At 35.3% G+C, this 13726-nt stretch overlaps 1 protein-coding gene across 5 annotated transcripts in view; it reads left to right on the top strand.

Annotated features, from left to right (window-relative positions):
- LOC126199371 (sorbitol dehydrogenase-like) overlaps positions 1-13726 on the top strand; it is a 111292-nt gene that overhangs the window by 56299 nt on the left and 41267 nt on the right. For all 5 annotated transcript variants that reach the window (XM_049936275.1, XM_049936276.1, XM_049936278.1 and 2 more), the window contains one exon: positions 7646-7810. In XM_049936275.1, the coding sequence (XP_049792232.1) occupies positions 7646-7810 (165 nt within the window). The remainder of the gene's footprint in view (positions 1-7645; positions 7811-13726) is intronic.

Raw genomic sequence — 13726 nt, 5'->3', positions numbered from 1 at the left:
ATGATGATCTCCTGTTTAAAAAAATCTTAAGGCAGTTCCTATTGCAATGATCATTTTATACATTAGAAGAGTTCCTGAACTACAGTGTTTAACATCTCTCGTATTGTAAATTGCAAATCTATGCCCAAATTTGTATTTGTAATACCGAATATTTTTATTGTAAACATATATTTTGCAATATTTATTTCTCTGTAACACTTATCATTTTGTAATCTTTATCTTTCCCTAAAATGTATTTTTGTAGTGGGACCTAAGTTACTGTTTTTTGTTTTGTAATCTCTATCTATTTCTAAAATGTATTTTTTTTGTAGTGGGACCTAAGTTACTGTTTACTGTTTTTGTTTTGTTTTAAATATTACCATAAATTCTGGCCAAAAGCTTGTAAAATTGACACGTTCCATATCCTGTGATACTGTCACAACATGGATCAACGGAACAAGAGATAAATAAATAACTGCTGATGGTGAGATACACATGATGTGAGTGATCTCTGCAACAGTCTATATCTCATTTTTGTAGGAGAACTTGTTATTAAAATCACAGAAAGTTTCAAATTGGAGTTCTGCATTAAAACAGTAATTGAGAAAGACACAACATACTTAATAATAATAATATTTATTCAACATCGAATAATCAAATACACTCCCTAGAAATAATACAGTTTCAGGACATCATACAGATTATTCTTCTGAATACATCAGTTTATAAATTACAAACTAAAGATCTGTTTGTATTGATAACTTTTACATTTTGATGGATTTTACATTTGGTAGTATACAATCACGATATTACAAATATTGTTTTTATCAACATTATATTAGTTGTAGGTTACTTAAAACTATGAGCTTGACATACTTATGAAGCACTTTTCAGACTTTTTGTTAGGGCATTGGCTAGCTTCAGCCCAGCATGAAGTGCATTTTTTTCTCATAAAGCTGTTCTGTGACTATTTACATGGTATCTGAACTTTTGCCTTGTATCATACTCGTGCAGGTCACAGTTGAAATTTGGATTTATTGTTTTCACAAGCAATATAACTTTCAATATGTATACACCTATAATGGTAAGCACACCTAATTTTGGGAACAGATTCCGACATGATTCTCGAGGTTTGGCACCACAAATAATTCTGATAACTTTTTTCTGTAGTATTAATCATGTACTTAGCTTGGCTTGAGTTGTTGCACCCCATATTTCTACAGCATAGTTTAAGTTTGATGAGAATAGGGCATGATAAGCAGTTTTTAGTACACACATGTCATTACAATATTTGCTAATCATATTTATAGCAAACACATTCTTCGACAGCTTACATGCTAAGGAATCAATATGCATGTCCCATTTGAGGCTGCCCTGGATTGTAATTCCCAAGAACTTTGTCCATTTTTCCTTTTTTACAATGTCATTTCCTGTGGATAATTTCATGTCAAATTCTATTTGTTTCCTTGTGTTAAATTCCATCATTGCAGTCTTTGAAGCACTTACATTTAGATGGCTTTCATTAAAATACTTGACTATTTCATTAGTTACACTGTTGCACTGTACCTAAAGACTCTCATAGTCTTTGTGTTTACACATTGATGTGTCATCTGCATACAATATTTTTGTACAGTTAGGAGAACAATACTGTATATCATTAACATAAATCAAGAAAAGAAGGGGTCCCAAGACAGAACCTTGAGGCACTCAATATTTGATATCAGTAATTTTAGATTTGTAAGACCCACTGTTTGTTTTAAGCAAGACAAATTGTTTTCTATTGCTCATATACGATTTTATTAGCTCATAGCCAGTTCCTCTGATATCCAGGTTCCACAGCTTGTCAAGTAATATGGTGATGTTGACACAATCAAACCTTTTTCTAGATCAAGGAACACTCCAGTTACATTCTCCTTGTTCTCTATGGCCGTTATTATTTTGTCTATTAATTGTGCTGCTGCTACTGATGTTGACTTGTTTTTCATAAAGCCATTCTGATTTTCAAATACTAAATTGTGTTGACTCAGGAATGTCATTAGTCTAGTATAAATAACTTTCTCAACTACTTTAGAAAATGCAAGTAAGATTGAGATGGTGCAGTAGTTTTCAATTTTAGATTTATCACCTTTCTTGTGAATCGGGGTTACTTGTGCTGTCTTTAGATTATCTGGGAAACAACCTGATGCAATTACATCATTTACTGCTGTGGCCATGGCATCAAATATGTTGTCTATGCATCTTTTCAGTGTACTGATAGACAATCCATCATAGCCAGCTGATTTTGTATTTTTTAATGACATTACTATGTTTTTGACTTCCTTGTTATTGGTTGGGGCCAAGTATATGGTTTGTTTGATTGGAATGCCCCTATATCTATGCTGAAGATTCTTAAAATGGTCATTGACAGATTTTCCAACAGAAGAAAAGTACTCATTAAAAACATTTGAAATCTGACATTGACATTTCATGATAAGCCCTTTATTGTTTATAGTAAAATCCCTGAAGCTATTTATTACTTTCCAAACAGCTAAACCTGTGTTAGTAGAGCTTCTTAACATTGTGGCTACATATTTACTTTTAGTTTCTAGCAGATCTTTATAGTAATCCTGATAGATCTTAAATTCTACCTTTAGTCTATTATTACTGTTATTATTTATCATTGCATATTGGAAAAGTCTAAGTTTCTCTCTTGCTGTTTTTACTTCATGATTTATCCAGGTTTGTTTTTTTTTTGTATCTTTTTGCAGTCATTTACCGTAAAGGTCATTTCTGGACATGAGACATTGAAGCTATAATAAAAATCTGATGAAAACTCACTGAAAGTAATGCTGTTTTTTTCACCTCATTGTAGGCTTTTTAGCAAACTGTTGAAATCTTTAACATTGTCGTCATTGGTCATTCTTTTTGTCACATACTGTTTCTCTTTTCTATTGACATGAAGATTTTCAGCTTCTATCAATACCTGTACTGCGTGGTGGTCAGAAATGGCCAGCTTCAGAACTGATGCACTGCATGTAAAGTGGGACATGTTAGTGACAATGTTGTCAATGCATGATTTTACACTATTGACCTCTCTAGTGGGCTCGTTTATCAGAAATGCTAAGTTATATTGAGCTAGAATTAGCATTTGTTTTTTAGATACAGAGTCATTGGACAGCAAGTCAATGTTTATATCTCCAGTTAGTATTATGTTATCCCAGCCATTTTTATTGCAGTGTTTACTGTCAATGTCAACAAGCAGGTCATTAAGAACATCAAAGAAACTATCTAGGCTACCAGATGGAGGTCTGTAAAGGCCTATAATAATTAAGTTCTCTTTCCCCCACTTATGATTAATTGCTGCTAGTTCTATTACACCCTCAATGATGAAAGCACTTACATCTATTACACTATAATTACTACCACTGGCTGCAAAGATAGCTACCCCACCACCACGTTTCTCTTTTCTACTGAAGGCAGAGCAAAAGATCATGGAAAGTGGCTTACATACACTAATTAGCTCATCTGTGTACCAGTGTTCGCTTATAACTAAAACATCAGGGTTATCAATTGCTGCAATGGTATCCAACTCGTTGTGCTTATTGCCAAGACTTTGAATGTTCTGCTGAATTAATTTGAAAGTGAGTTTGGATTGTTGAACGCTTGATGGACGTGTCACCCTACCAGAACCACTTATACATTTATCCCTAAAAATGAAATATCAGTTGACAGAGTGGGTTTGGTATTTTTCACTATCCATTGATTCAAGTTGGTCTGTTTCCATGTACGGTACTGGGAGCCTGGGAAGAATCAGCTTTACCTGGTGTTTTCAGCAGCCATTTGTCCAATGTCGTCTGTCTATACCCATTCCTGCAGTCTTCTTGTGTTGGGGAGCACTCATTCTTTGAATGTGTGTGTTTTGAGTATACGTTGTTCCTAGGATTTACGACGATTTCACAAATAATGGACGCTAAGTGACTTTTTTCCGCGCCGATTGTGGTGAAGGCCGTGAGTGGTGTAAAGATCTCTACTAAAATGTTGCACGTTAACCATTTGTATATTTGCGTAACGGTTGCAAATTTCTGCATATTGACTGTTTGTATATGCTACTGCCCTGTTTACACTCGAGAATTGAGGCAAGTCATACCTGTGTGGAATATTGATAACTATGACGTTTGAGTCATTTAGATGGTTTAGAGCAGATTTTACGACATTAACAGCAGTCAAACCATCGTTGTGTGCGACGTCATTTGTACCACCACATATTACAATGAAGTCTTCCTTCATTGTCTTTCGAGAGATATTGTTTACAGTTGAAAGCACTTGGTCAAGACGAGCGCCAGTTTTAATAAAACCTGAAGCATTTACTTCACTGTTTACGCTTTTTATTTCGTGTGCAAGGCCTCTAAGATGACTACCACCCATTTATTCTTCTTGCTGCATTTGTGGTGTTAGTTAAATTAACTGTCGTCTTGAATGTTGAATTTACATTGCTTCTGTTTACGAGTGACGGTTTTGGCTGGCGAGGTTCCACATTTTGCTTAATAACAGGCTTTTTTTTCAGATGGTGCACTATTTGTTCTTTTGTAGGCAGGCCTACCGTTTTTCGGAGTACGGCAGGAGAATTTATTACTAAAGACGACGAAATGATTGCGCTATGGTTAGCGTTACCGGTACACACAAAATGTGTTGGAAAACTTGAAATGGCGACGGAATGTTCGGTCACTGTGTACACTTTATTTCTGTCGACTGCACGACGGCCGTTTTTAGTTTTCTATGATCATTTTCAAGACATTTGAGTCTATCAGCTAACACTTTGTTTTCTGCCAAGGATCTGCGCACAATTTCTTGCAACGAAATTCTATATATTTCTATATTCACACAAAGACAGTTATTACAAAAATTTCTGTAACATCATTGAATCAGCTGTGCTTGCATAGATATGTGTAATTCCTTTGCCTACTGTGCATTAGATCATCACCACCATCATCATCATCAGCCATTTGGCATTCACTTCCATAAAAATAACTAGTTTTGCTTTGTCAGGATGGACTCCACATGTTACACACTTACATTTTCACCTGGATGATTTTTCACTGCAAGTTTTTTGCGTGGCACTAGACTTGAAACTTTGCGAAGCACTTTTGTTGATCATCTTCTTGCTATTTATGCCGGATAACATTTGAAAATTCGAAATAACTGGAGGCACAAATTCACTAAACTTCTCAATCGCCGCCATCTTGCTTCTCTCTAGACACTTCTAGACAATGTGAAAATTAAACAACCATAATTTGTGAATGTTACATACATGAATTCAAGTAAATTTCAGTGTTATGTTCAGGAAAAGCAAAATGTCCTTCCTTGTCTTTTGTTCAATTCTCCTTATACTCTGAATCTTTCAGCAAGTTACCCCCAGTTTACTGATAACTGATATCATTCCTAATTAAATGGAATTTGCCATTAGGTTGTGGTTGTGGCTTTTCTCACAAGTATCAGAGTTGTATAAGGGAGGACCATGAAACTAATTCTGTCCTTACAATAAATGCCAAACAAAATATGAAAATCACATTTAAAGGGTAATATATACAGATTATTTTTAAAAAGATAAATCGTTTAAACATGCCAAAACTGGTAATTTTATTTCTATATTCACACAAAGACAGTTATTAAAAAAATTTCTGTAACATTATTGAATCAGCTGTGCTTGCATAGATATGTGTAATTCCTTTGCCTACTGTGCATTAGATCATCATCACCATTATCATCATCAGCCATTTGGCATTCACTTCCAGAAAAATATTTCATACAGACTTCACAATTCAGTACAGTCTTCATTTATATGCATAAGTACATGTTGTTCCTGCATGGCATTTAATGTCACCTACCTATCTTCCACTGTGTTTTCATCTCATTATTTTACTGTCCCTCAGAATTTCTGTGATCAATCCAACATCTATTTGTGTGGCTACTTGTTCCACTTATGTCCATTTCATTTACATTATGATTTTGTACAATATGTCACTAGTGCAGATAAGCTACAGCAACTAATTGATGAACTTAGTTTATTTTATTTTATTTATTTATTTATTATCATCCCAATGATCACATTTGTGATATAGGATTTGTCAGGGTACATTTTAACAACTATATAATATCTTTACAAAATTTGTATCTGTGCTGAATTCATATTAATCTATCTTATGTTTAATACAATATACAACTAATAAGTGTTTTTATAACATAATTTATTATGCACTGATGTAATTTCATTTGTCACATTAACTTAAACATATATTTTATACAGTTGCGCAGAGATATTTGCTTATGCTGTAATAGCATTTGTCAAGCATGTGGTTCTTTAGAACAGTTTTAAATTTATCCTCATTTTCCAGCTCTTTGATATGTTTTGGTAGTGCATTAAAAAGTTTGATGCCTTGATTACATACATGTTTCTGGCTTCGGGTCCTTGTTACAGCTTGTATGTGGAGATCTTTACATTGCCGTGTATCGTAATTATGGAAGTCTGTATTGGTTTTCATTTTGTCCTGATTTCTTTTGATCACCAACAGACATTTCAGAATGTATAATGATGGAATTGTTAAAATTTTCAGTGCTTTAAAAAGGGGCCTACAATGTGTTTGAGGTGGGCTGTGGGTCATTATCCGAATAGCACGTTTTTGTAATTTGAAAATCTCATTTAGACGACAATTTGTTTTTCCCCAGAATACTATCCCATAGGATGCAATGGACTGAAAATAGCCAAAATATACTAATCTGGTACAGTCATTACTACAAACTCTTGAAATTATTCTAAGCACAAAACATGCTGAATTTAGTTTTAGTGCTAAGTTCACCACATGGTCCTTCCAATTAATCTTCTCATCAATGTGCATACCCAGGAATTTTGCACACTGTACTCTTTCAAGTTGTTTGCCCTCCATGGTGGGATTTAGGTCGTCCTGTTCACTTATTTTTCCATATTGCACATAATTAGTTTTTTTTTTTTTTGCATTCAGTATAACAAGTTTGAAGGTAAGCCTGAAAGTCGATGACAGTAAGGATAAAATAGTGTATAATCAACACATCAAAAATGAAAAGGTACAAATTAACATGAAGTCAAAGAACGAACTGATGAGTTTTTGTATTTAGAGCAGCAGAAGACACCAACTGGCTGGATATGACAAGAAACAAACAGAAGATTAAAAATGGCATGGAGAGCATTTAGGAAACAGAGAGAGAGAGAGAGAGAGGAAACGAATAAAATGGGAATGAAACAATCTGTAGTGCATAACATAATTATGCAGAGTCATTTGGATATGTAAAACTTGGAATAAAATTAATATATTTTTAAATATTTTTGTTGGGGTATTTGCACACAAAACAGTAATCAGAAGTACAAAAAAGTAAGGATGCTACGTTCAACAATGGATATCTCATGAATGAAGTGTATTATAAAAAATCGCTAAACTAGTTATTCAGATAATAATTGCACACTACACTTGACATCCCTAATACATAATAATAGAATAAATGAAGGCCTTCCAAAATCAGTGATAAAAATAAATGATTCAGATGTGCAGCATAAATCTATTTTGCAGTAAATAACCTTCCTGACAATTTGTTCAACCTCACAAACATGAGGATTGTAACACATGAACAACAAAATGTTCTTCTGCTTGTGTCTCAGAGGTGCTCCTAAGAATGTCATGTGTGGGAATATGTGGTTCTGATGTCCATTATGTACAGCATGGCCGTATTGGAGACTACATAGTGAAGAAACCTATAGTTCTTGGCCATGAAGGAGCAGGAGTTGTCATTAAACTTGGACCTGGTGTTCAAAATCTAAGAGTTGGTAAGTTTCCTGTCAATATTTTCTGTGGCAAGTAATGTTGGTGTGTTATTATTATTTCAAAAGAATTATTATTCTAAAATTAGTACTTGTTGAATATCTGTGTGTATATGTTATGAGGTATCTAACATTTATTTCCTGCTGGACAGTTACTATAAGGAGTGACCAAAAAATTTCCATTTGCGAGTGCTGTTGCAGCATAAATGCAATGTGCCTCTGTTGTGGGTATACAAGTGCTAACATGTAAACAAGGGATTAGTGTGGTATTTGTGTCTTTCCAACATGCATGCAGTAAATATGGAAATTTGTATTGCCAAATACCTTCAATCAGGACAAAATTGCTGTCATTCTTTCCTTGGCTGCCAAAGGACAGACACTGCTAGACATACACCAGAGAATGAAGAATGTGTTCGGGGCAGCATGTTTCTTGAAAACCATCATTGTGGAATGGTGTGCCAAGTTCTGTGCTGGTCATGATTCAATACAAAACACTGGTTGATCTGGGAGGCCAACCTTATTAATGCCAACTTAAGGAGAGACACTCAAACACCCACCCTATAATCCTGATCCCTCCTCATGTGATTAGCATTTCTTCGGTTCTTTATAAAACGCCTTGAAAAGTCACTAATTCCTGCTGGATGAGGATATGCAGCAGGCAATTATGGACTTCTTTACACAATGGACATGGTGTTTTACCAGACACATATCGTCAACCTAGTGCATCAATGGGATGACTGCTTCAGTGTTCATGGCAATTTCACATGATTGCCATACAACTTCTGGACTGTACTGTCTTCAAATAAAAACTTTTTGATCAGCCATTATACATATGATGGTTTCTTATTTTAGAAAACTAGTTTTGTGTTCTCTTGTGTAATATTTTAGGTGTCTAAAAGACAAATAAATAACAAAAATTTTGACATTTCATTTAAATACTGTATTTGGATTAGATAAAAAAAGACAGGAAAATTATAATTATGTTAGGAGTGATATCGAAAAGTTTGAAGCTGTTTATCTTGTTACGTTTATCATGGAGTCATCTTCCATGGACCACAGAAATCCATTCTGGTCCAAGGATGGATTACATGATAAAATATCCAAGTTTCAGACTTAAGCATTCTGTCCTGTCACAAAAATTAACATGAAATAGGAAGAGATGAAAGATATCATCAAATCAGACATCAGGCTAATGATTTTGTGACAATATTTTCATACATTGCCATTAATTAGCTAAAAATCATTCTACTCATTTCCTAGAACCACTCTGGACTGGAACAACTAGGGTTTTGACTATATCTTTATGCCCTGTCACAACTTGAGAACATTAAATTGCTTTTTCAACAACAACCAAATTGAGAATACAACAAAGAGAAACAAAATGTAACATAGAGAAGAATGGAAGAGCAGAAAGTGCAGTAAACAAAGTAGTCATGGATGTTCTAGGAAAGAAAGTATAATTTAGGAGAAAGAAAGGCATGAAGATCTGGACTGAAGAAATTCAAGATGCTTTTGGGGGAAAAATATATAGCATACAGAACACTTTTAGGCAATTCTAGAGCATAGAATCAAGAAGTGTATCAGATAAAGAGAAGTACAGTAAAGAAACTTGTAAAGAATAGCCATTAAGATTAATAGGATTAATTCATTTCAAAATTGAAAATGAAGTTGAGACTCTCTCACAAGATGATGAAAATGTCACCTAAAGAAAAAAAAGACACAATGAAACTAAAAGTGATTGATGAGGAATCCTGGAACTCATATTATGGAAATCTGTGGTATGAAGATAAGGATTCTAAGGTAGAGATATATACAGATGAATCTCACCCAATCAGACAATATCTCTCCTGAGGAGTTTATCAACATGATCAAAGCCTTAAAAACATAAAAGCAGAAGGAATGGATGGGATTAAGGCTAAGTGCTGGAAATATAGAAGAAGCCTCTTGCATGTTAGACTCATGTTTCTGCTGAATATGTCCTAGAGATAGGGAAGAATAACTATGAACTGACTAAAATTGAAGCTCATTCCTATTTACAAGAAAGGTAATGGGAATGAGTGTGAAAATTATGTGGTCATCAGTTTTCTGGACAATACCTAAAAACATACTTAAGAATAATTAATAGTTGGTTTAAGGACATGAAAGAGGCTATCATCAGCAAAGATCAGATGGGGCCACTCTACAATAAATGCCATTTTTTTATTGAAACAAATGATTGAGTAAAGGTGGAACTGAATTTGGAAACTCTCATCATCTTCACTGATTTTCAAATGGAATTTAATGATGTGAGTGGAGATATGCTCTGGGAAATTTTGATCAGAAAAGGTTTGTCAGATAATCTATTAAAAGCAATCAAAAGTCAGTATCAAAACATTTTTGTGTTTAACAACACAAAGAAGCAACTAACAGCACTAGTAAAAACAAATAAAGGATTTAGACAATGCTGTTGTCTCTGCTCATCACTTTTAATACCTTTGTGAACAAGGTCATAGTGAGATGGAAACTAATTTTTGAGTGTAGTATAACACTCTCCCCACTGTATAGATTAAGTAATATTTTATATGCAGATGATATTATTGTCCAACAGACAGAAGATAATTCAGAAAGGGAGCTCTAATCTTAAATATAGCAGTAGGATATGAACTGATAATAACTCCAAATAAATCATACATAATGGCATTTATGGGAAAGGCATGAAAAGATCCAAATTTGAGATAAATGGAAAAATATTGAGGTGGGTACCCACCTTCAGTTATAAATATACAGACACACACATGAACTCAGCTAACCAAGATTTATTCTCTTAGATAGATTCCCACGTAACAACCAACAGTAAACAAAGAACTGTCAAAAACTAGAACTAAGAGTACACATGAAGCAAATCTGGCCAGTCAGTCAAAGAATAACACATGTGTCTGCAATCACTTTCTGAATTTTGTGCTCCACACAGAGATCACCCCTCTACCACACTCCGATCTATCACAAAGCAAAAAAAGTGGTCCAACTACCAACTAAAACGAATATTTCTTTACATACTACATGAATATGTAATAAAAAATGGGGTTCCTATTTAAAAAACACAGTTGATATCTGTTTGACCTATGGCAGCATCATCTAGCGGTCCACCCATAGCACTATCTGGTTTCCCCCTTCAAGCTAGACAAGTTTCGTTCTTTGTAGTTTTTTCGTTTGAAGCTTATTTCGTGAGATATTTGGCCCAGTCATGATCAATGGACCACCCTGTATAATAATACCCTTCTGATGGCAGAAGTGGGCCCATGAGGTCTGTGAACATGAGGCACACAACTTGTTTTATCCGAAAATTCTACCAGCAGCTTGAATACATGTCTGCCAAATTTGCATTGTTGACATGCTATATGTGCTGTTGACAACTGGCAACAGCCTTTTTTAATACTTGGCCACACAAATTTCTCTGTCATCAGTTTAATGGTGGCATTACCACCAGATAGAGTCCTTTGTGTCAAGCAGCTGCACTTGTTTCATCTGGGCCATTGTGAAAGTATTGTTGCAGCTGCTCATCTACTGCTTGTGCTGCTCTAAATTGATCATAATTTATTGTGAAAGAGATTGTGCTGACTCTAGAAAAACAATCAGTCACCACATTTTATGCACCTCTTAAATACCTCTGCCTTCTCTTTAAGAGGACTAATACTGTGTGAGAAAATGGTCATCTGTTTTAGATGCAGAACACATTTTGTCTCATTTATTACCAGGCCATATTTACATATCCTGTTGAACACTACCTTAAAGTGTTCCTCATGTCATTCTGCTATCGTCAGAAATATCAAAACATCATCCAGGTAGACGAAACAGGAATACTTTGTCTACAAACCTCCTGGTTAAACGCTTTCTTCCAGTCCATCACTCTCAAAATCGTAGCTTCATCTAAAATATGCATGAAATCACTTGGGTTAGGTATGGGGTAGCAGTCAGGGATTATTTGTACATTTATAGTGCAGTAATCCTTGCAGGACCTCCAGATGCTGTCTTTATGTTTTTGCTATATGTAATGATGATACCCACAGATCTTCATATGATGCCTGTCTGTAACATGTCTTCATTTTATTTCTTCACTGCCAAGAAATGGTAGGGAGCTAGTCTCCATGGTAATGGAGCATGGAGATAACAGTTGACCAGTTGTCATCTTAATGTGATGCACTGTGGTATGCAATACTTCCTGTAATTGACTATCTCTTGTGTAGCTCTTCGGCTAACCAAACTGTTGGCTGAAGTGAAAGCATTGTTAGCATTTCTGCCTATAGTACTCATTATCACTTCACTGTTACTCTTAATTTGCACTGTATTTAGCTTTACCTCTAGTCCTTAGTGGTGTATGAAGTCTGCACCTAAATCAGTTCATTTCCATGCCAGTATGAGCCTTTAATTGAACTTTTTACTGAAGCCCGTGTCTGATGTCACATCGCACTCAGCATAAGCTGTGATGGGCAATTTGTTAGTTGCTTTAAGGTGGATAGTTGCATGCACCACTGTGGTCTTATTTTGCCTGAATGGCAGCACACTTATGTCTGAGCCTGAATCAGTAAGATAGCACCAACCTGCCTCCTTGTATTTTACTTACAAATAGTGTGTTACTGAGAGCAGGCAGGCTTACTTCAGTGTTTGTATGGATGTGATAAATTTGTCACAAATAACTGGGCTGATCTTGGCTACAGCTGATTATTGTCACCACTGGTATCTGCAGAAGTAGCACCAACTCCTTCATCCACACTTCGATGCTCTTGTGGAACATGGAGCTTTCTCTGCCTACTACTGGCTATTTAGGCCATTTGGGAAGCAGCCATGAGATGCACACGTCATGGTCTGATCACCAAAAGGTTTGTGGTACCCAAAAAACCTCCATGTACCGTCTGGCAGTCTGTTTGATTCTACTGCCTGGATGAATACCCCTCTTCTTTATCTTTTCTTGTTGCGGATCCACTTATTTGATGCCAGTGCCAGCAATGCTTCTGCACTGTATCCATCTGATATTTCAGACAAGAGCTGCTGCTTGATGTTTGTCTGTTGTTTATCCTGTATAACTGTGGCCTCTACAGTGGTCATGTTGTTAGCACTTGTGTTACTGTTGAGATACTCGTCTGCCCCGCTGTAGCATGCACCTTGTCTGCTGCTGCCAGCACAGAATTACCATCACCCTTTCCACATGTCACTACCATAGTTTTCAGTGAAAGCAATAGTTGTGTTAGCAATACACAATAGTTGTGTTAGCCATACACATTGTAGTGTTTGATAAGACATTGCTTCTCTTCCATTATATTTCTCAGAAGTCCCCAGAATTGAGATGGTATTCTGTTGCCAATACACTTAAATCAAATCATTTGTTGCATTCATTGGTCCAACGACTTACACATAGGTCAAACCAAATTGTCTTTCAAGTGTAGTTACTATTGTTCTGAGGGTGGAGGGCTCTGAGCTCATAGAAATCTTGTATCATTGCTCCATCTTAATCCGTTATATTACCAACTACAATAGCAAGATAATTTTTGGGACTGCTAAGTCTGAAAGCTAGGGCAAAGGCTCTTGTTCTCCATGTTTTGAATGATTCCACCTCTTAATGGTTACTATACATTCATTCATGCATGCATTTCAATGCCATTGCTCCACTTTTCCTTCTGCTGTAGAGCTGCCAACATCAGTTTCTAATTTTCCCATTTCCTTGCATCACCATGTATAATTCAATGAATATTCATTTATCATATATTAAAGAAAATTATTTTTGCACTATCTCAAATTTTTGTTTTTGAAACATCAAAGTTTATTTATGTGTAATCAAACAGGCATGTTCCTGTTTTTACTCACACTAAGTATTATATTTTAAATCATCACATAAGATCCTTTACACTTATAATCACAAACTGAGCATCTAGTTTAATATTTAAGTTT

The sequence above is a fragment of the Schistocerca nitens genome, chromosome 8 (assembly GCF_023898315.1).
Source record: "Schistocerca nitens isolate TAMUIC-IGC-003100 chromosome 8, iqSchNite1.1, whole genome shotgun sequence".
NCBI classification, from domain to species: Eukaryota; Metazoa; Arthropoda; class Insecta; order Orthoptera; family Acrididae; genus Schistocerca; species Schistocerca nitens.
The sequence above is the reverse complement of the archived record's forward strand: the minus strand, read 5'-3'. Positions and strand labels throughout refer to the sequence as shown.